Genomic DNA, 24,236 nt, shown 5'->3' on the forward strand with positions numbered 1-24,236 from the left:
GATAACAGAATCCTCATTATATGTGCTTGGACAAGTTTTTATTTACAGTGTTAACACGATGGATGAAAAGGTAACATCATTTACTCTCTGGCTGGTCGATGCCAGCTTACAGACTCACAACAAACAACAACAAAAAAGGGTCCAGCCTCTGTGAAACACACTAAAACCATGTTGCTCAATTTAAAAAGAAATAAATCGTTGTCAGAATCAAACTTCAAACATTTTCCAGTTGGAATTAGTCAGAGCGAAGAGTCTTTTCAATAAGCAGCATTTTAAACACACTTAACACTTCTGTAGTGACCTTTCTGAGTTGGAGGCACTGATTTTTAAAATGCGACAAAGACTGACAAACACAGACACACGACACATTCAAAGACAGAAAAACACAGAGAAAAGTGTTGACTAAGACCTTTACAGGGTTTGAGCAGAGAAAGAAAGAAGGTGGAGCCTTATTTCCTGAAAAAGGCATTGCGGGTAATGCTGTACAGCATGTGGTAAGGCTTTCGTTTTGGAGGCTCGGCCAGGGAGAAGACCTGCTGCTGAGGCACGCTGGTTGGAATGGTGATGTGACGCTGGTGTAGTGGGTGAAGGTTTTGGTGGTGAGGAGGGACAGAGCTTGAGTAAGCAATAGCTATAATGTAAATAAAAAAAAAAACATTTTGCATGAATGGACTAAAGTGGAGTAAATGAGATAGAAAAAAAGGAAATAAACAAACGTGAGGAGAAATGCAGATCTTACTTTTGATCTTCCCCTGTTTGGCTCTTCTAGCATTAACAATGGCCTGTTTTCTTTGCTCCTCACTAATATCAATTCCTGCCAAAAGACACAAACAATACAATTACAATTCCGTCTTCAATTATCCATGTTCAATTACAACTAGTGGTGTCCCGATCTGAAGATATCTAATATCGGTTCGATATCAGCCAGAAAACGAATATTGGATTTTATTGGAATTTCTTCTAAAATCTCCGATATATATTATATTATATTTATTCAATTGTAAAATACTGTAGATATTATGTTGAAGGTTAAAATGTATGTAACCAATTGGTTAATAATAAATGGGTCAGTTTTTCTCATATCTACTATTGCTGACTATTGTTCTCTGTTTGGGTAACATCACTTGATCAAACCTTTTCTAACATTCCACACGACAAAATAAGTCATAAAAGTAAGTATGATTCGTGCTGATATCATATCGGTTCGGTATCGGCCAATACTCGAGACTGCAATATCGGCATCGTATCGGAAGTGAAAAAGTTGTATCAAAACATCCCTAATTACAACCCAAATTACGATTCCAGTGACCAGCATTTTTCCCAATTTCAAATAAATTACAATAATTTTGTATCCTCAGAAAGTCGATTGCAATTATGTTTTCAATCACGAATATTAAATTACAATTAATCACAATTACTGAGCCCGAAATAAATAACCTCATAAAAGTTAGCCTTCCTATTGTGTTAGCTTTCTGTTAGCATCTCTTATGATAACGGGTCAGTTTGACCCATGTTTTAAATCAGCTGTAAAATACACAAAAAAATATCATCTACAATCTAATATGTTTCTCATCTCTTGGTTACCTTGTTAGGCTTCCTAATAAATGAAAATATTGGTATTAATATTTTTGGTGTGGATGTTTGAGCCCTTTTTTCTGTCAGTATACCCCTCAACTACAAATTTTATTTTATTTTTTAAATGCTAAAATGTAGGAAAGCTTGATCTGAAACACATTTTAATAATTGTTAACTACATACAGTATGTGTAGAACTGTAACATGGTTCCCAGTTTTGCAATTTTCACTTTACAATTTAATTACAATTACAAAAGCAACAAATTTTTTAAATTAAAATTATAATCACACCATCATTGTAATTATTTATCAGTTACACGGTTACAACTATATTTTACCCCAACCCTGGGTGACATCCATCCACAGCTGGACTCACCCATCTCTCTGTCCTCCTTAACTCGCCGTCTCTCCTTTTCAAAGGCCTCTAACCACCGCTGCTTGTCCTCTGCCTTCCTGCAGCAGAGCATGCACATGAACTCCAGAGTGGAGGCGTGGCGCAGACGCAGGGCATTCTTCAGGGTCAGGCCCAGGTCTGGGTCCCGCCCATCAGCCACGTCCAACACCTCCGTGAGGTCCATGTCCAGCGTTCCACGATAGTGAAGCAAGTCTCTACGCAGGACGTCTTTTTTACAGAAAACCAGCTGGTGGTCAAACAGAAAGAAGCTCCGCTGCTGCATTTTGCCTTGACGGACGATTCGCGTCATCTCGCCGGAGTAGATTAGCTCTGAGCTGCGTTCAAGTACATCCGGGCCCTGAAATGAGTTTACAGGAACATGTGAAAGATTTAAATGGAAACGCTACATTGTTTATACATATATATACACATATTAACTGGAGAAAATGAATCCTCCATTCGTCCTCACCTCCCAGTGCAAAATGGAAACCTGCCAGTGAGCAATGGTGTCGATGCTCTCCAGTCGTCGCTTCCTTTCATTTATCAGACTGGCTACATTTTTCATAGCTTTATATGCTTGGCTCACTCCACTGTGGTCACTGTGTTAAAAGACATGGATGATAAACTTGATAAGCTTACTCTCCTACAACGTCATACTAATTAAGATAAATCAAGGATTCCTCAATTAATATCACATAATACACACATAGATGTAGCGTAATATAAACTTAACGCTAGTACTGATAGAAAGCCTCAGAATAAACGGTGCATAATGATGTATAGGGATGTATATTGATAGGAATTTAGAGACTCCGATGCTTTATCGATTCCTGCTTACCGATCAGTTTTTTTTAAATCAATTATCTTATCAATTCCCAAATAGGCTGAAAAACAACTAGTACATGAGTACAGAAAATAATAAAACCTGGTTTATTAAAATAAATATCAAGTTTATTAATATAAATCTTAATTATTCACTGCTGAGAATAAACAACACTCAAATGAGTAAAATGAGTCCCACAAGTCAAGCGGCTATTGGCTTAGGATAATTCCATAGAGGAACAAGAGGAACAACAAACAAGGAACTCTTGAGTCTGAATATGTGTGATATTAATAATATAAACATGATTAAAACACTAAAAACCTCTGGAATAAAATCACAAACACGTTAGGTTGGAAATATCAACAGCGGGAACAAGCTTGTTGACGTTTTTATCCCTCTCGACCTATGACCCTGTAGGTCGCGCATGTGAAAAGGCTTATTAACCTAATTTTTATCATTAGCACACAACGTTAGCCAGTTGTTTATTTTTACCTGCTGTGCTAGTGCTAGCACTGGTGCTGCTAAGTGCATCAAAGACACGACATTGCTTGAGTGTAATGATGTGTTGTGTGGCCAAATGTTTGGACATACTGGTTGTGTTGCCACCTTTGGCGCACTGATCCCTCTTGCAGGAATTACAGGTGACGATTCCCGAGGTGTCATCCTTCTTTGTGAAATGCAGACAGATGTGAGATTGTTTTTGCCGGGACGACATTTCTCCACAGTGCATCGCATATAGAAGCTCAGCTCACTTCTGCTCTGCAGCAGCTTGTGTGTGTAACGTGAAGTCATCGCAAAGAGAGTGGGGTACGTTTGTTTAGAGTGGCGGCGCAGCCCGGGAAGAATTGATAGCAGAATCGTAAAGGGTTTTTCTTAGCGATTCCAAGAATCGTGTGACTAAGAACCGGTTTCCAAACGAAACCGGTTAACGATGCACATCCCTAATCATGATAGGAAATAATATTAAAGCTGCTGGAGATAAACTTGTTTAATCAGATGAAGAGATAATGTAGGCCTCATTGATCCATACATTGAAGATAATTTGCTTAAATAAAAGATGTAATTATGCGGCTTAAAAGTTTGTTTGTTTTTACTTCATTCTTGTGATTTCTCGTGTTTCTTTTCCACAAAAGGGGGACAGTAGTTCACTATAGGGCGACCGTGGCTCAGGTGGTAGTGGGTCGTCTTCTGATTGAGAGGTTGGGGGTTCGATCCCAGTACCTGACTATGTGTCGAAGTGTCCTTGGGCAAGACACTGAACCCTAAGTTGCTCCCAGTGGTCGACTAGCGCCTTGCATGGCAGTCCTGTCCCACTGGTGTGTGAATGTGAGAGTGAATGGGTGAATGCGCTGATATGTAAAGCGCTTTGAGACTGCTTAAGTGTGGGGATAAAGCGCTATATAAAATCAAGTCCATTTACCATTTCCATTTATTTTTGTTCTAGTTTGTTGCCAGAATTCTCCTCATTAAATTTCAGCCGGATTTAGATCGCTCTCTGTCAGTCACCGAAATAACAGCCATCATTGTTATACCACAACTTTCAATCCATGGAAACACCAGAAATGTGTTGGGGAGTCACTTTGGAATAGTTTTTGGGGTAAACACAAGAAATTGTAATAAAAGTGAAGTAAAAACACTTCAATGGCTCCGTCTACGGGACACCATATCCCACAATGCAATGTGCAAAACTTTTCCAACAAATTCAATGAGAAAATTTTGAGTGGAGATTTTTATTGTTCTATGAGGCCTACTCTCGATTTTTTCTGATAAGAAAATCATACTCTCTAGCAGCTTAAAGTTATAATACAGTATAAAAGGTTGATATTGTACAAAAAATGAATTATATAATATTACACAGGTGGTCATAGTGCAACCTACTGAATTAGTTCAATATAATGCATAAAAGAGCGATGAAGACAGAATTATAAGCATTGTTTAACCAAGAGAACTACAATGAGAAGAAAAATTTCTTTTGCAAGTGTGTATAAAATAATTGGTAGTTATTGATACTGTGTCCAAAACATAAAACACTCAGTTGGTAGGAATAGTTGTGAGAGAAGACAATTGTGTACCTGTGGTCCTTGGGTGTGTACTTGAGCAGCTCTCCCAGCTGCAGAGGGTATTTACAGATCTTCTGAACAGGCGTGAGCAGGAAACCAGCGATGGAAATGTCAATCATCTGCTGGAGAAGTCTGCAGGCCTCGAAGAAATGCTTGTATTTCCCCAGCTTCATGAGACGCTGCAGCTCAGCACAGGCCACAGGATGAGTATTACAGTACTCGGAGTAGATGGAGAAACCCTCACCCTGAGAAAACAAAAAAACCCGTATTTAAAACAGGTCAATGGCAGTGAGTGAGCAAAATATAAGTGGACAAGTTAAATCAGTGATCGCTACCTGTAGAAGAAAGCAGGAGCCTATTTCACTAAGATGTGGCTGCTCCTTGTTGTACTTCTTCTCCAGCTCTTTGAGGAACTGCCGCTGAAACTTGTATATGTCTTCAATATTGCTGAAGATTGTCTTCAACTGCATTTCAGTGAACATGTCTGGGTGTTTCCGGCACTGGCGGATGTAACCCTAAAACATGAGGAAAATTAGACAACGCTAAATAATACTGTTCAAAGACTGGCCAACAGATAGTAGTACACAGCATGGTTGGAACAGCTGCAGCTCATACCTCACAGATGTCTCTGAGGTGTTTAATATAGATACGCTCAGTGTTCATTATTTCCTGAACCACGTTGGTTCTCATCTGTTCCTTGTGCTGAGTGCTGTGTGCCTCCCTGGGAGATGGATCCTCCTGGTCTGCTACACTCTCCACACTTTCGGCTCCAGAGTCTTCCTGGTTCACACGAACCTGTAACACATTTCCAGGACACACTAATAAACCTCCAGGAAATTAAGTCTGATAGAAAAATTGTTAAGAAACCTTCTCGAATATAGCCTGATTTAAAAAATTTACAAAAAATACCGAGGTTTCTGACACAGTTGTGCGATTTTGTGTGAAAGATTGTGAAGCTTATGAGAAGCTTATTGGCAAATGAACTCATGATCCAATAAGAGCTACTTTACCTACAAAAGACTTGTTGTTTGGTTGATTTTTGTAGGTCAGGTCTACAACTACTGCTGTAAACAATAGCAGCACGTTTAACCAGCTTCTGTTCAACAGCATTGATTCATCAACTACCAATTAAATAGCACAAGCCGACCTGTCATGTATGTCACCATGGTTACAGCAGCCTGTTTAGTTCAGACTGATATTGCCCCGCGCGATTATCGTTCTGATCCAAAAATGTCCAAAGTGATTTTATTAATCATGTTCTTTTAATGAATAAAAACATTTAATAGCGCAAACATATATATATAGCACGTAAACGCCCAGTCACTAGGTGTCAGTGAACCACATCAAACCTTGTTAAACTCCTCAATGCATTTTAGCTTGGAAGTTGATAGCACTTTATTTTCATAAAACATACTGGGCACTTTTATAGATGTATGTGGTTACTTTTTTTTTCAGAATTTAAAAACTTAATAGAATCAGAATTTTGATAAACATACCACTTGTTTTTGATATTGGTACTTGAATTACAGTTAGTTACCATTTATTTGTTCTCGCAAGTTAAAAAATAATTTGTATTTCATACCATTTTGTACTTGTAAAGGTGAAATTTGTAATTAGTGATACAATAATAATAAAAATAATAATGCATTGGATTTTATATAGTGCTTTAATATAGACACTCAAAGCACTTTACAGAATTAAGGCATTATTCTTTCATGCCACACTTAGTGGTGGTAAGCTACTATTGTAGCCACAGCTGCCCTGTGGCCATACAAGCCTGTCATTGCCCGATCTCGTTAGATCTCGGAAGCTAAGCAAGTCTGGGCCTGGTTAGTAGTTGGATGGGAGACCACTGAGAATTCCAGGGGCCACTGTGGGGGACAGTCGCTCCAATGGTATCTGTCATTGTGTCCTTGGGCAAGACACTTCACCCACCCTGCTTGTATGAATGTAGTGAGTGAGTGAGTGTTGGTGGTGGTCGGAGAGAAGCGGGGCTGCCATAGTGCACCATATATTGTGATGTACTGTATATAATATTGTTTAGTATCGGGATATATCGTATTGAAACAGGCAAATTGTGACTTGTATTCTATCGTCAGATTCCTGGCAACACACACCCTACTGAGCAGCAAATCTGGTTTCTTCACAATAGAAACCAAATACATGTCTAAGATCTGACTGGATGCACACACAGTTTAGACTGGGGCTGCTGGTTTGGCACTAAACCAGTTAGTGAGTCCTTTCTGCAAGTATGATAACATAACATGCACATGGGTCAGGAAGCCCACTTACTCTTACGAAGCTGGAGGGAAACCAGGCTTCCTTGTCAGCCCCCCTGCCCCACCACCAGTCCTTATGCGAGGCATCCAGGACACGGATAACATCTCCCGCCTTGAAGGCCAGCTCCTGCTCCTCCATGGTCACATGGTCCCAGAGAGCCTCAGCATACACTGTGTGGCCGGAGCTTATACACTACATAGCACACAAACACACACAGATAAGATAAAGATATAATTACACGAAGGCTAAGCCCATGTCCAACATGCAAGATTATGTTTCTACTTGTGGATACTACAGCCAAACATCCTGCACACACACACCAATAAAACACTTTTTCATTGCACATTTTCTGCAGATGTTAGCGTGCACAAAAACATGTTGTTTCCCTTCTTGGCTTTACCTCGATCAGCACAGAGAGCTCCACACCAGGCTGGAGGTAAGGCGTGACGTCAGTGAGCTCGTCAAAGCTGCCGTCCTCCTCCTCTTCCTCACTTACGCTATCATCAATTGTTGCAGAACACTCCGAGGCCCCGTCTGAGACAAGAACACACACTAAGCTGTACGGATCACAAACAAGCTGCAGATGCAGGCGCACCCACACCTGACCCCAAAACAACAACATATTGACATTCCTCAAGCCCATTTTTCCCATAGAGGGATTTCTTGGAACACAGACACAAGCCCGGTTCTCACCACTGAGAACTCTGTGAAGTTTACGCCTTCCGACTCGGTCCAAACCAATAGGGGTACTTTGGGAGAGGGTGGACGGGCGAAACCTGGCAGACACGGCCCTGTAGGGGGGCACCTGGTGGGAGGGGATGGGTGGTCGCGACAAGGGCTGCAGACAGAACAAGAGGGAAGAAATTCCTAGGATTAGGAGCTCACTTTCTCAGACTTAAATGGAATACCTGAAGAGAAAGAGTCCCACAGAGATAACCCAGTCTACAACCTCAACTTCTCCTCCACCTTTTTTATGGCTGTTTAATGTGTTGAAAACATAACTGTGATTTTTGTCCTTTAATTATTTTTTTCTAGCATTTTCTCTCAAATAATTTTAATCCATTCTGGTCCTTTAGAGCATCTAATTCTGTCAACAGGAAATGTATTCACTGTGTAAATGATCAAATAATGCAGTTGTAGATATCTCAGCCCCTCCAAATAGACAAATTCAATGAAACTCCACAATATTTGCCAGTTTTCCTGTGCCTATATCACATTAATGCAGCAGTTTTTAATCTCAAATTATTAAAAGTTTTTTTTTGTTTTTCCAAAATACTGCAATTTTCTTGAAATCATTCAGCAAAATATACCTAAATTAAAAATAAAATAAATTGGTCACAAAATCAAGAAAATTGAAGTAAATTGAAGTTTAACGTTGGATTATTGCTTAGATATTGTTTGTGCCTTCCATACTTTGCAAATGGGGCATATTAATGTTGAAATTGCTTGTTTACCCGACTACAATCTGTGGCTCACTTGAGATCAAACTGGTCCATATTTGGCCCCTGAACTAAAATGAGTTTGTCACTCATGGCTTAGAGCAGGGGTTCCCAACCTTTTTTCTCCCATGTAGCCCCTTTGCCTTTTTGTGAAATCATGTGCACCCCCTCTTTGTATTATAAGTCCCTCCCCTCAACTTCATATGCTGTCTGATTGGTGTATTTAGTGAGCTCTCCTGAACTCCTTTCTGTGTCTTAACAAGTGTTGCCCTAAGACTTAATCCACAAACTCAAAAAACTAAGTGCATAAAAAAAAATTCATGTGATTACCTCATTTCGAAGTAAATAATGTCTTCTTTGTAAAATATAACTAACTAATTATTGTCTTCTAATGTCAGAAGTGTGATTAAATGTCCTCTACGGTATAAATCAATGCTTTTTCAACAAATCTCAAGAAAGGACAGTATTTTATTGAGGAATATTACTGTTAGTTTGTGGTAAATTTGTTTAAAAAAAAGGTTAAAAAGCAGCTCGGACCATTTTCCTAGTATTTTTAAATTAATTGATTAAGTTTCCCATTACCCCCTGCAATGTGTTCCTGTACCTCTAGGGGTACAAGTACCCCTGGTTGGGAATCACTGGTTTAAAGAATGCATATTGTAATAGGAAAAATTAAAGATGTAGGTGGATCAAAGCTTACAGAAGGAACGCGGTCTTCTCTTAATTGAGCATCAGGAGGGTCCAGACATTTGTACAGATCCACCGCTCCAATCACTGAGACTGGCCTCTGCTTCTTGCCCAAAACATCACCGTTCGGGCTACATCTTTCAGGGCTCACTTCTGCCCCAAACGAATCACCCAGAGTGCAGTCTTTATGTAGCAGTGCAGGTGCTGGCCTTTCCTCGGCTTGCTGTGTTGCGACTTCCTCTGGGATTGAATGTTTTATTGAAAACAACTGCCCGTAGTCAGAGATAGGACGCACTTTGGGACGCCCGCCTCTCTGTCTGGGCTTGACGCCCATTGTGTCTGTGGTTGGTGATGCTGCATCTGTGGGCGACGTTGGTAAAACCGGTGATTGGGAGAGACTTGTCGGAGAGCTGTGTGGCGTGTAACTGGCAGTTGGTGAACCATCAACTAGTTGAAAAAGTGCTTCTGCTCTTTGTTGTTGGTCTGTTGACACCTGTGGATCAAATGGAAATGTCCAGAATTAATTCGGCATTGTTAAGGATGAGCATGATGTTCAGGAACCTGCAAAGAGCAGACACGCAGAACATAATGTTTGCAAATAGGAACATCTGTCAATGAGAAACAGAGTGAAATGGTACAAGTCATAAAACTCTAACGACAACAGAGTTGAGTCACAAACTATTTCCAAGAACGTTATCAGGATCCCCGTGAGAAACCGGTGTAAACTTTGAGCGGATTCTGGCTCGCACAGCTTGTGTTTTTATATATTTAACACAACAAATGCTGTGCTTATCTGGTTTAAGCAACAATAGCTACAAAAACTACATGAACATTTCACTAATAAATTGTGCACTTACAATTAAATACAGTCCAGGTTCTACTCAAAAGGAAAACTACAGCTCAAAATCTTGAAGTAGGAAGTAAAAAACTAAGCCTCACCCCTTGCTTTTCATGATCTGCGTCTGGACCCCGGCATATGCACTGGAAAGGCACGCAGTGGGCGAGAACCATTGTGGAATAACAAACAGTGCAGTCTGCAATCCTGAGACCACGTCTTAAAAAATATTTGAGACCAAACAGAGTAACCGGGAACAATAAATAAATAAAAAACAAAAAAAGGATTTTCCTGTCGCTCCTTTAAGTTGAACACATCAGGGTGAAATGACGTGTTGTGGTGCCGTAGACCTACCGGTAGTTGTGCTCTTAACCGTCTGGGACCAATGTTCATGGTGGTGGACATTGATCCGCTACATCTCATGGGAAGGAGTAGAAGTAAGGGCTGTACTTGCTCATAGCCTCCAGCCCTCCCACACAAACTGGACTACGGAGCAGTTTTGCGCAAAGGGGCTACTAATCATAAACAAAAGCCTAATCATTAACTCTGCCTGCTCCTTCAGCGTGCCTGGTAGCAGCAAACAGTCGGCTTCAACATGTGACTCTGTGACTGCAGCCGTCAGGATTTAAACACAGCTGACTGGAATACGAAGCTGAATCAACATTAGGACGACGCCACTTTTATTTGATCACGCAACAACTACGGAGGACTTGGAACTACTTACACTTAATATTTGAACATACATACACTGTGTGGATACACACAGGTCTGCATGGTGTCCTTATTCACTAGAATTAAGTCGCATATTCCACTTAGAGTTTAGATATTTCCAAAGACTTGTTTAAATTTTTCCACCATTTAGTGATTCTTCTGAATACTCCAGTGTTTATTTAATCAACATGTAAGCTGTTTGTTATCTTTTGAAAAAAAAAAAAGACCATTTAGATAGAAGTCAACTTCGCTTTACATAACTTTTGTGTCATAAAACACACGTGTTAAACTCAAGCTCAAACTTGACCCTTTAGAGCATTCAAATTAGTAAACTGTAGAAAGTAAAAACAAGAAAGAAAGCATTTATCACTGTGTAAATGACAAATCAATTCAGGAGTAGATATCTCCGTTCCACTAAGTTCATAAATTCATTGAAACGACAGAATATTTGCAGGGGCTGACCATTTCCCTGTGTGTATATCACATGACAGTCACAAATTGTCAAAAGAACTCTAATTTTTTATACAATTCTACAATTTCTCACATAATTACAGAAAAAGCTGTCACAAAATCGAGATATTTTGAAGTGGAGCTCTCGCAGGAACTGACATCTGTCATTTATTGCTTGGATATTGTCGGTGCCTTGTTTATATTAGTTATATGTGAAAGTGCAAACTGTTTGACCATTTTTGGCCTCTAAGTGAAAAATGCGTTTGACAGCCTGGTTGTAGATTATCTGTAGCTTCCTGTGTCATGAAGCAACAACAAAGTGATATCACCACATACACACTGATGACCATGAAGTCTATATACTAGTATAATGCAGGTATTTCTCATGATGATGATCAATATTATGCTCATCTTAATTGCTGCCTCACCTCGCTTAGTGAGTTCCCCTCGGACAGTGTAGAACATCTTTGGCTGCATGGCGATGAATCATATTCTTCCATCTGCTTACAATCACTCGTTGAGGCACCCCTCAGCCACTCATAATGGGCGGGGATACCAGGTGATGCCTGCTCCCCTGTCTCTGGGGGCTTAGGGTGAAACGCGCTGATTACAACCTGATGTGGCTCTGAGCGAATTATGTGTTCAAGCTGGGGATGGACCCGAAGAGTTGACTCAACGCACACGGCCTGAGCCATGACAGGCAAAGGCCGGCGCTGTCGTTCGTTGGTTTGCAGGCAAGGCGCACGGCGGGAGTAGTTGTCATGGAGAAGGGTTGTGGGTGACATGGGACAGGGAGAGGTGGGGCTGGGGGAGGGATTGTGTCTCCGTTTGACAGTGAGGTCTGTCATGCTAAGCTTCAGCATTGGAACCCTGTTCTTCTCAGGGCACCTGAAGCGGGTGCTATAGTGGCCGCAAAAGTCTGCTGAGGAGGCGCTGGTGGTCCTTTGTATATATGACCCACCGTTTGATGTGCTAGTCCTTTGGGAATGCTCCAGTGGGGGTGCAGAATCTACAGGTGGAGCTTTTTTAAAATTTGTCCTATATAAAAGATTTTCCGCACTTTTACTCAGCCGGCCAAACAGTTTCTCATTTGTGTTTTCAATCTGGTTTTCTGTTTGGTGATCAACTTCATGTACCTCGTCTGTAGTTTCTTTTAAGTTATTTCCTATTTTTCTAACATTCCCAGTGTCAAATAAAGAGATGCGTCCTGCTCCGTAAGCTCTCCTGATGCTCCTGGAAAATCTGGAGCCGCGGTTAAGACTGTCTCCATCGTTGTCCTCATCACTGTAGTCCTCAATGTCTGAGCCATAATGACTCCTTGTAGGCAGCTTTTGGCTGGGAAAGTTTTCATTAGATGGATAGGATCCCTCTGTAGAATTTAGATGATTTGGTATCTTAGCATCATTTGCTGTTTCATGATTTGATGAGGGGTCATAGTCTCCGTTATGACCTGATGCCCCCCTGCTCTGGATACCCTGAAGAACAGAAGACCGTAGTTTTTTAAAGGAGTCCACAACACCCAGCCCCGAAAGTCCAGACCAGGACTGTGGGCTCTCACTGCCGTCGCTACTCTGTGCCATGGCTGGTCCATCAGCATCTGAGATGGAACTCTTCTTCGAGTTAGAGAAAAGCCTCATGATCCTTGAGGAATAAGGCTTTCCCTCAGGTTGACCTATAACACCGTTAGACCAGGCTGAGGGCTTGATGCCATTTGATTTGCTCTCATTAGGGTGAAGCCCGGCACTCATTGGCTGTACCTGAGTACCTCCAGACAACAGACATGGGAGTGAACTCCTCTCAGAGTGGCTCTTAAAAGGATAGATATCACTGAGGGGTCTGCTCCGGATCAGCGGGTCAGCTGTTTGGCTCTGAAGGTCCGGGAAAGGGTCTTCACTTGTAGACAGAACTGTGTCCTTCAGTTCAGTCTGAAAAATAAACAGAAGTACATGTTATCACTAAAAAGGTTACTTTTTCAACAAGAAAACTGCCATTAACAAAACAAAAATAGTGATCAAAGACTAAAAATCACAAATTGAGTATTTATCATGTACATTTATATTGTTCAAAGAAACAAGGATAGGGCATATAAAAGATAAAAGCACAGAGGTTACAGTACAGTCAGTATATACAGGGTCCATTTCACTGAGAACACTACACTTATTTGTCCTTGGTGCTGTATTTCAATGTCCAAGGAGAGCTGAGGCCCTGGCTGGGGAGATGTTGGTGGTGCTATGTTCAATCTTTGTTTGTGTATGTGTGTGTGTGTGTGTGTGTGTGTGTGTGTGTGTGCGCGCGTGTGTGTGCGTGTGGTTAATGCCATTGAGGCTTTGAAGTTGGGAGTTTCGAGCATGACTAAGCAATGAAATTTGCTAATCCATTGTGATTAATGCAATAAATTGCCTCCTTTTCACCCAGATTACATAGAAAATGAGGTGATGCTGAAAAGAGACAAATTGTGCTGATTTCATAGCCTGCAAGAGCAAAACTTGTAACTTACAAAATAGAATGCATTTCATTTAATGACATCTAAAGAAATTCACAACAATTATGAAAATATCTTTTTTTGCTTGAATGTGACAGTACTTAGAATAATAGTTGTAAAGCAATTTGTTTTTTTTGTTTTTTTAAAAAAAAGGTTGATTACAGACATTTTGTGAAGTCACAATGATATTCAATTTTAACAACCATAATAACAGTTGTTTAACCCTAATTGATAGAGACCATACCAATAATGTTGCTAATGCATTGGAAATTAGTGATTTAGTATGAATCATTTTCTCAGATTTAGAAAGAATACAGTTATCCTTATGTGCACATTGAGGGAGATGCAGGGATTGTGGATCCCTCCCTTATTTCTCACCCCTCACAGAGAGCAGATGAGCTTTCTCAGTCAACTTCTCTGTGGAATCTGCTGTCACTTCAAGCAGCGTGCTCCATCAGACCAAACCATTATGTAAACACGAGGCCACCGCTGCCAAGCACCGCTGCTGACAGACAATAAACACCCTTGTGAAAAATGTGCTGTGTTCAGAGCTGGATGAATTGTTTTCTTGTGCTTTCTTCTTCACAGTGATGAAGGATTTAAGTAGCAGCTGGAAAAAACCCAGATAAGTGTTTTAAATGTATATTTCAGGCACATAGAATAAAAAAAGAGTCATATTTTAGTTATAATCAGCCATTTAACCAATAGTCCATCACTTAGAGGCCTTCACCCTACCCAGCAGAGGGTGCCAAACTGTCCCAGACAGCCTGGCACTGACTCACATTTGGCAGCATTGTTAGAGTCAGGCTGACACATGTAGTTACCGTGTCACATGGTGATAACACAGGATGTTAAAGTAAACAGTAAATATGCGAGTGTGTGCAAGTACGCTGAGGTGGGAGGTACAGGTATTAACACAGAGTATTTAAACACAGGGTATAGTTTTATGGTTGTCACTGCATTTTCAAAGGAAAACAAATCATCATCAAAAAAGAAGAATGTAACATTTGACTTATTTTCTTGTCAAACATTTTGTAATGAGCTGCCAGTGCCTATTAACATTTATTACTGCTTTATGGGGGTTACAAAACATGTCTTTAGCAACAGTTCTGTAGAAATTGATCCTGTATTCAATTGACCTCATCCAAAAAGCATTCAATGTGCAGGGAAACTCAAACTGTACCAAAGCAACAACACACTGAACAGTTGGGCGTTATTTTTGGCCTTTGTGTGATAAGTAAAAATGAATTACACACTTATAGACAGTAAACTACATTAGATGACTAATTGAAAAAACTAAAAGACCTTTAACAGATTTAGGATGCCATGAATCATATCACATATCCAAAATCTAGGCGTTTCTTTTCACTACTTTTCTTTAAAAGAACAAAAAATAAACCATAATCCCAAATTTGCCAGCAGTAACGCTTATTATTCATTGAAATATTACTTACGTATGTTATCACTACGCCCTACTGCCCGAGGTTGCACATCGCTCTCGGGAGTTGAGATTTTCCCATAACATCAGTTCTGCCTGTGTACCAAAAACGCTGCTGCTCTCTGGCTTCCTCTTACTAATCTGTGGATGGGAGCGGTGCACTGGGGCCCCAGTTCAGAGTTAATTAGGAGCTCAGGGAGGAGCACCCTCCTCCACAGACACACATACATACACATGCGCGCGCACACACAGGACAGCCAGCTGGAGCCATCTTCAGATTACACTCCAAAGACAAGAGTAAACCTACATCCAGATGCATCAACATACAACAACCAAAAACAAAAATGTGGTCACCAAATATGCATTCAATCAGCTGGTGTCATGGACAAGTGAATGTGAATTCATCCACGTCTCCAGACGCTAGAGGGGAAAGCGTATGCAATATATTCCGGTTTGGTTTTAAAACTGAAAACAGCCTCTTATGTAAGAAGTAATTAATACAAAGCAATAAGAGACCCTCTGCCCAGACGTGACCTCTGCAGATGAATATCCTTCCCAAGGCAGAGATAAAACTAATTAGGACAAAGTGAACGCAGTAATAAAGTAAAAACATGACGAAGATCACTATAAAGGAAAGTTAATTTTCTACAGTCACCTACCCTGGAGCAACTTAACATCATCATCCCACTGTGAGCTGCTTTTTCTGTTTGTGAGACAAAGCTACAAGGAACCCGATCCTCTCTCCTGCAAGAACTAAAACAACAGCCCCACTCGTTGTTTCAAAAAGCAAGTTTAGCTGATTAGCTAAATCAGTGTGTGCAACTAGAGTTAGTGAAACCTTAGATAAACGTATGTTGACGACAGGAGAACACATTCATAGCATTCATGTATGCTTGTGTAAGCTTTCATCTGGTTTAGGCAATACTTGACAATCGCAATATACGAGTGCTGACGTAAGCATTCACGCAAAAATGCTTGGAGTTGTAAGAATTGTCGGCTGACCTTCTGACCTGCCTCTACGTGGAGACCTGAAGTGTCAGCAAGCAGCAGCTGAAGGAAATTGATTGGCTAAAGCAGTGATGTGTGGATAATATAAGCGCTATTAGGGCCTCCTTCAGTAAATGGTAAATGGACTTGATTTTATATAGCGCTTTATCACCACACTGAAGCAGTCTCAAAGCGCTTTACATATCAGCTCATTCACCCATTCACTCTCACATTCACACACCAGTGGGACAGGACTGCCATGCGCTAGTCGACCACTGGGAGCAACTTAAGGTTCAGTGTCTTGCCCAAGGACACTTCGACACATAGTCAGGTACTGGGATCGAACCCCCAACCTCTCGATCAGAAGACGACCCACTACCACCTGAGCCACGGTCGCCCTCAGTCAATAATCTAGGTAGTGGGGCCCTTTCAGTTCATTTTCAGAATTGCCCCTTCCCTAAACATGATAGGCTTGACTGCAGGGAAAATCATTAAACTGTTTCTCACTTTATTGTGGTCATCCTAAAACTTTAGGTTATTTACATAACCCCAGTTCTATGATGTAATATGAGTGAGATGTCTCACTATGGGATATACGCCCCCTGCGTCATATCCAGAAGACCTTTCTCATTCTGCCAATCTGATTGGCTGATGAAAGACATATTCATCCGCCGCTGCTAGTCCCACCTACTATAAGTAGGGCGAGCGGAGGATAAATCTGCATTCTGTAAGCACCTCTTCTCGCTCTGCCAGCAACAAGGGTTGTCTTTGTGAGATATCTCACTCATATTACATCATAGAACCGGGGTTATTTAAATATTTCATAATAGTAATTTTGATGTCTCACTATGGGATGTGGTAGCTGCAAACAGGCTTGCACAGCCCACCCACCGAGAGGAAACAGCGGGTGTCGACATCATGCTGCCTATGGTGACATAATCTGCTTTCTTTATTGTGTTTCACCTGCAGCACCCTCAGCCTTCGGCTTGGGTGCGACAGAGGGCACACTTTATTTATGGTGAACTATGTGTGTGTGTCCGTGTGTATACGCGCTTTTGGACACTTTTTAGAGGGGCAACAGCCAAACCTCCATTGAAAACGATTGTTCTTCCTGGTAGCCTTTGGACCGAGCCGTGGTAGCGGGGAGGCGGGGGGACCCTCAGGTGCATGCTTGAAAGCAGAACAAGCAGAGCTGGAGAACATCAGAACATCCAGCTGCGTCGCCAGAATAGCGCGTCAGGCGGTTCTCTTCTTTTTTTTGGCCTGGGTGCGCTTTGCGGGCCATGCCAGCGGAGCTGGAGCCAAGGCCGAAGGCTTCCTGGACCAGCCGAACAGCCGTGCTGAGACGACGGGACGAGGCAGGTTGAGCCGGAGAGCGCGGAACTCCCAGCTGCGATACGAGCGAAGAGAGGAGCAATCCAGTTGGTCTCTTTTCCTCCCTGACCTGGGTGTGGTGCACTCGGAGGACACAGAGCTACAACTGGGGTCGAAGGATTCCTGGACCAGCCGGACCGGCCTTGTTAAGAGGGACGGGCCGGAGCACAGATAGTTTATGCAACTTTAATCCCTGGAAAGCAACCTGCGCGAACGCTTTTCTCCTGGCGCCGCGCAGGTGGGGATGGAGCTGGGACTTTACGAGGGAGACAGAGGCAAAGAGCCTCGTCATCCTTCTTTTTAGCCCCCATTGCTCTCCTTGTAGCCTGGACCGCGCAGCGTTGACACGGAGGCACAAGTCGGTGACAACAGACATCTCAAACCACGTGGCCGGGTCTTGAGTCGGCCCAAAAACACTCAAAGCACAGCCTAATAGGCTGGGTACCCCCCTTGTCTTCATCCCGAGAGGCAACGGACGACGTCAGCTATGCAGCCCGGGCCGAAGTGATGAAGGTGTCGTCTTCCTCTTCCTCCTCAGATGTGAGGAGTTCAGGGCAGCATCATCATCTTCCCCACCGTGTCAGCCATCCACTGGATGGAGGCAGGAGCCCGCTGGGCGTGTTCCAGCCCGAGGCACCCTGAGCAGACATGGCTGTGCTCCAACCCCCTTGGTGTGTGGGGCCTTTCCCTCCATTCTCCTCTCTGTGCCGGTGTGCAGGCAGGAGGGAGAAGCAAGTTAGCACTGACAAGTTGGCTGCTAGTTGCTAAGCTAACGGAAGGGCAACAACACACCAACTGGTGTGTTGGTTCCGGCGCTCCACAGCCGTTGGGGGTGTTGAGTGTTAGTGGTGAGCCAAGATGAAGACGGGTGTCAGCCTTCGGCTTTCGATGGCAGTGGAAGGCGTCAAAGTAGTGTAATTCTGAGCGTGAAAGCCGGGAAAAACACTGATTGACCTGAAGTCTTCTGACGGAAAAGATACAGCAACAGCGCCCGGCGGTAGAATCCAAGTAGGGTTCACCTCTGGACAGTTGAGCTGCTGCGATGAAAGCTTCCAGAGCGGGAAGAGGTGTAAGAATGCCGATGTAGCCTCCGCCCGCTCTACTTATAGTGAGTGGGACTAGCAGCGGCAGATGAATACATCTTTCATCAGCCAATCAGATTAGCGGAATGAGAAAGGTCTTCTGGATATGACGCAGGGTGCATATATCCCAAAGTGAGACATCGAAACGAATATTACGAAATAGAACCACATAATTACAGTAACAGGATATACTGAATACTACAATATCTCTGTCGGGATCAAATTAGCACACAAAGCTATCATTTTTATTCATGCCCCAGTTTTTCACTTTTGATCTGCTAGTAGGAAGGAGAATTGGAGACACCATGCCTATTTCTATAGAGCGTGGGAAGCACAGGTTGGGGCCAAACCAGGGAGTGACACCACTAACAACTCAGCAGCCACTTATACTTACCCGAACTAGAAATTGAATCCACCACTGCTTGCAGAGACAAAACATTGTTAAGCTTCGCTGTCAATAGCCCTAATGTGTCATCTGACAGCAAAGGCCACGCCAACCGAAGGGCTGCTGCATCAAAATGCAAACATTACAAGCACAAATTCTCAGGAACACAGTTGTAAACTAAAGATAAGCTGTGTGTCATCAATTCTCCATTTCCTAGCAATGAATTACTATTGTGCCTCAGCTTGTAAGTATTCAAGAGTACAATTATATTGAAGCTCTTTAGCTTTACTGTTGAAATGATAGTTTTGGTTTAAAAATCTAAAGAGTCCGGCCCAAGGAGAATGTTAACAACAGTGAATGAGTATGAAACTAGATCTTGCCACATTTGCCTTTACATGCATATAAACTTTAATAACATTGTAGGGTCTATTATGAAGAAGGGTTTATTAAAATTTACAAATACTTGTCCGGATTGCCAGACAAACGTTATACCTAACTCCAGCAAACACATCAAAATTGATGCTGTACAACAACCTTTTTCTCTCACCCCTTCTTGCTGCAAAATAAAACCCTGTAAAAAAAAGTATAATAAAAGAATTCTTGCAGCCATGCAGGTGATCACTAAAAACAGACTGAAATCCAGGAACTCACTTCCTGAAATGGAAAATGGTATAATTTACATTATATTTTTAAATTTGTATTTAAATAAAATCATGTTGAAATGGATATGACAAGGAAAATACCCGAATGTGTCTATTTTGGGACAATATCACGCATTGATACGCTATTCTATCTCTATGCAAATCCCGTCCAGAATCTTGAGATACTCCGCAGAATTCCTGGAACCTAACTCCTGAAATGGAAATAGCTATAAATGCTTTACAACAATATTACACATTTTCACAATATTTTTCCCCATGGCTGAATGTCAAGAAAGTGAAGCAAACGGACATGCTAAATCTAGCACAAAATGTTATGCTACCTAATCTTGCGTAGTTTCAGCATGAAATTCCTTTGAACTTCTGAAGCATAGAAATATGAAATTGATTCCAATAAGTAACTCCATTAAACCCATTAAGCGTATTTGACATAATTTCGAGAAGTTTAACAGTTAGTACTGACATCAAATTATGGTAAGCCGATGAAACAGAAACAGAATGGAATTGAGTAAATCATTGGAAAAATCAGAAGCTATACATATATTTAGGATGTCTGTAGCTTCTGATTCCTCAGCATGTTTTCATACGGCTGTGACAAAAGTAATAATTTTGTTTTTAAACTGCTGTTTCATTTAATTACCACAGTGAAATGTCATTTTCCATATACTTATTACATATGTACCAAAATTGGCATGGCAAAATTTCAATGAAATTAATGATGTCACAATTTAGAGCAATCTATTATTTTACACAGTCTACATGGACTCATTTTCGACACTTGTGGCAATGGAGGTCACTGGAATCAAGTTGTCGTTCTACATGCATGGGCTTTGCTCACGAAGGTTTCGTTCTTCTCTTTGTGTGTGTCAGATGTCTAGTCAGATAATCAAATGCAGTCACAAACCAGTCAAAATAAAACAACAAACATATCTGAAATTTGTTGAATCAAAACCCTTGACTGGACTAGTTTTTCTGATGAAGGTAAACACTGCAGAATGCACTTTGTTACACTTTTTTTAAAAACAAAAAACAAAAACAAAAAAACAAAAGCTGTTGTATTATATATTATAAAGTGTCTGGAGGTACGTTAAACATAGCCATAGCCACCGGGACTATAGATACATTTCGGGAGCTTTTCTACATAAGCGCAATGTTCCTGTGTTACCACGATGTCAGGATAGTTGAGTGGTCTAAGGCGCCGCACTCACCGCTAATGTGGGTTTGAAGCTCACATTTGACTTTTTTTCTTTTCATTTTAACACAGCAAATTCAACCTTTAAAAATACATTTCTGACAAAAATAAAACATTTTAGGGTTAGAGATAGAGTTAGGGTTAGAGATAGAGTTACAGTTAGGGTTCGGGCTAAAATAAAATGGTTAGGAGGGTAGCTAAAAATAAATATGAGCTAAAATACAAATGACGGAACTTAAAGTCACGTGGTGCACCTATCACGTGACCTAAACTGACCAATGAGGGGCTCTGCGTAGCCACTCCTGCCCTAGCCACGGCCTATATATTATTATGTATTAAATGATTTTATTTTTGTTAATCAGCTGAAATAAAAGTATACAACTACTATACTACTTCAAAAATAAAACAGCTCATAAGAACAGTTAGAAGCTTGTTGTGTTACATCAATAATAAACCTGGTGGTTGTATTAGAGACCCTTAAAAATGGGAATTAAAACTGATAAATTCAAGCACCTTACAATTGCATGTTGCCAATGGCCTGACTGACAGTTTATGCACCTTTGCCTTTGTTTACATGATCTTTTGCCTTTAACATACATGCCTATGTGCACTGACGACCCTGAACATTCTCATGTATTTATTTGGAGGTTTCTCCCAGTCCTTCTGTTAGCATAGTTCAGTCAGTTAAAACCGGCATTAACTAAAGCAGAACACCCAAAACAAGAGGATTACACTCATGTTGGCAAGTTTACTTAAGAACAGGAAGATCAGACTCCTTATTTACATACGCATTAATTAACTTTATCTGGCTATAAAGCTCATCGTGGTCTCACACTCACTCACTCACACACACACACACACACACACACACACACACACACACACACACACACACACACACACACACACACACACACACACACACACACACACACACACACACACACCTCCCCCTGCACAACCCGGCATCTCCACCATCACTATAACAACGAGGACTGAAATGCATTACAATAACCCCCCATGGTCAAACTTGAGGCATGGGAAATCACCGCAACAGTAATCCGACCCACCATTTACATTAATCATTTAACCCAAAGTGTTTTATAAGTTGTATAAGAGCTCATAAGAATACGTACCCTGTTCATTGTGGCTGATGTTTCCTCACATCGACAGCTGTTTATTTATCTATCCATGGTGGCGACACAGGCGTATTCCCAGTGACTTCCATTCGTTCAGTGTCTCACATTGCTTTTTTTCTAAATAAATTAAAAAAATAAATATCTCGATCCTACAGTGCTTAACACTCACCCGCAGTATGCGGAGACAAATGGCTGGCTGACTCACTTCTTCGCACACACTCGGTTAGCAACTTCAGCTAGCTCACTCATTAACTTTCAAATTTCACAAGCTCTGCGGTGTCTAATTTCCTTTTCGGCAGCCGAGAAAACACAAAATTAGTCGAGCAAGCACAAAATAATCGCGGAGTGATGCCATATTCTCAAGGTGACTCAGTGTAGGCGGTTATTTTCGTCAGTAACTCCAGCTAGAAGACACTTCTTAGACCCGACGAGCATCATTAATGCACTTGTTGCAGTGTTCAAAGGGGGCGGGGTTTCTAGGAGCTCGTGTTGTGGTAACTGGGTGACCGCAGCGTGACCACAAGACGAACAGCCAATCACGTGTCAGTGTCTGAGCCTCATGACACAAAACCACGCCCCCACTACAAGTGCTGTTCATTGAAGAAGATAAGCTACAAAACATGTTGTTACACGCCAGAAAAATATGAAATCATTTAAGAATTTCGTGTAAAAAATATTTATATAATAATCCAAAAAATATATACTGCCAAAGGCTATGGAAGCTGTTATAACATTTAATCAGTGGGGCTTACTGGTATCAATTTTAGTTATCAATAATGGGAATGACATTTTGACCTGTCTAAATAACATTTTGATACGTAAAAATGATAATTTTAGGTAAAAAAAATGTGGACATGTTTCAAATACATTTTTCAATATACATCTTTAATTTAATCAGATATCAGTAATTATATTTTTTCATTTTTAAGAAAAAATATTTCATGTAAATATTGAATTAAATTTACACATGTAAAAAAAAACAAGACAATTGTGACTAGTGGAAATGTATTTTCCAATTTCATGTATCAACAATTGCATTCCGTATGTCTGTTTCTAGTGGAAAGTACTTTTATGAGATCTATTATTAAATCCTGACTATTGATAAAAGGAAATACCAGTGAGAATCTAATTTTCACTAGTTACAATCCTATGGTGACATATGAGTAATTTAATTTTGACTATTCAGAATACAATTTTAGATATCTACAATTGAATTTATGATATCTGTATGTAACAATAATTGTAGATTTATATAGACATATAGAAAAGCAAAGGGCATTCAGACCTTAACTTTCCAAATGATAAACTGCTTAAAAATCTGTCAAAATCTGATTATAACCAACATCAAACCTCAATGAAAACCTACTGAGAATAATTTAATGGGTTATTGATAAAGTTATCTTGGCTTAGTCCAAATATTTTTCACAACCTGCTTGGTGCATCATCCACGTCCACACTTCCTTTGTATGAGAGAGGACTAAACCAGACTGGGCCTTCCAGTTGTTGTCACCCTGTCTTCCTCCTGCCAAGTCACTGAAGGAAGCAGAGACAATAAATAGCATAGGTATGTGTGTTACAGGCCAAACCCTAAATACCAGGTGAACAAAGCCTCAGTGAATGTTACTAACCACTAATGTCAGACAACAAAATACTCAATGTAAAAAACCACTTACAGATGTAAACACACAATGAACTACCATGGTTGTTCTTAAGTGTTTTTTAGATAATAAAATTGTGGCTTTCCTTAAGGCAACGCAAACTTTTGCATCATATTGCATAGCAGACTACAGTAACTCATTTGATAATTGCATGACAGTGGTCAGACAAAAAAGCAAATGCTTCTTCTTTTTTTCCCTCCACTAGCGTTAGGCGATATTATCAGCCCATCGACATTAGCCATGAAATGTAATATCGGTCAACATCGGGAACAGATTTTCCAAAGATATTGAAAAATTGATGTGTGCAGTTGTTTGAGACGACATAATAAAAACCAATATGGCAATTTTTCCTTTTCTAAAGTTGAATAAGTATTTTTATTTTGCAGTGGGAATACATCCGGTGGGGCATTGCATTAAAAGTAGCCTTAACTTAACTAGGTGTATCGCAGTCTTTTTCAACTTTGGGGTTGTGACCCCATGTGGGGTCGCCTCAAATTAAAATGCAGTCGCCTGAAATGTCTAGTCATTAATACAAAAAATTACAGATTAAGATTACATATATATATGTTTTTAAATTATAATTCAAC

General features: G+C 40.8%; 1 protein-coding gene and 1 pseudogene across 5 annotated transcripts; one reads left to right on the top strand and one right to left on the bottom strand.

Annotated features, from left to right (window-relative positions):
* Window positions 1-21: 21 nt before the first annotated feature.
* On the bottom strand, window positions 22-22,432 carry spata13 (spermatogenesis associated 13). Of its 5 annotated transcripts, none has more exons than XM_028434189.1 (13): window positions 21,989-22,432; window positions 11,682-13,178; window positions 9,271-9,750; window positions 7,825-7,969; window positions 7,532-7,665; window positions 7,144-7,323; window positions 5,467-5,646; window positions 5,187-5,366; window positions 4,864-5,096; window positions 2,438-2,567; window positions 1,951-2,326; window positions 740-814; window positions 22-631 (listed from the first exon to the last, which is right to left on the bottom strand). In XM_028434189.1, exons 1-13 carry the CDS (start codon window positions 21,995-21,997, stop codon window positions 450-452), a joined length of 3,801 nt encoding a protein of 1,266 aa, XP_028289990.1. In that variant the 5' UTR covers window positions 21,998-22,432; the 3' UTR covers window positions 22-449. The 5 variants fall into 5 exon arrangements, with proteins under 5 accessions (XP_028289990.1, XP_028289991.1, XP_028289993.1 ...); XM_028434190.1 differs by lacking the exon at window positions 21,989-22,432 and adding an exon at window positions 15,190-15,279; XM_028434192.1 differs by lacking the exons at window positions 11,682-13,178; window positions 21,989-22,432 and adding exons at window positions 10,197-10,311; window positions 10,447-10,580.
* LOC114454597 (uncharacterized) lies at window positions 6,611-6,728 on the top strand (annotated as a pseudogene).
* Window positions 22,433-24,236: the final 1,804 nt, after the last annotated feature.

The sequence above is a fragment of the Gouania willdenowi genome, chromosome 20 (genome assembly GCF_900634775.1).
Source record: "Gouania willdenowi chromosome 20, fGouWil2.1, whole genome shotgun sequence".
NCBI classification, from domain to species: domain Eukaryota; kingdom Metazoa; phylum Chordata; class Actinopteri; order Blenniiformes; family Gobiesocidae; genus Gouania; species Gouania willdenowi.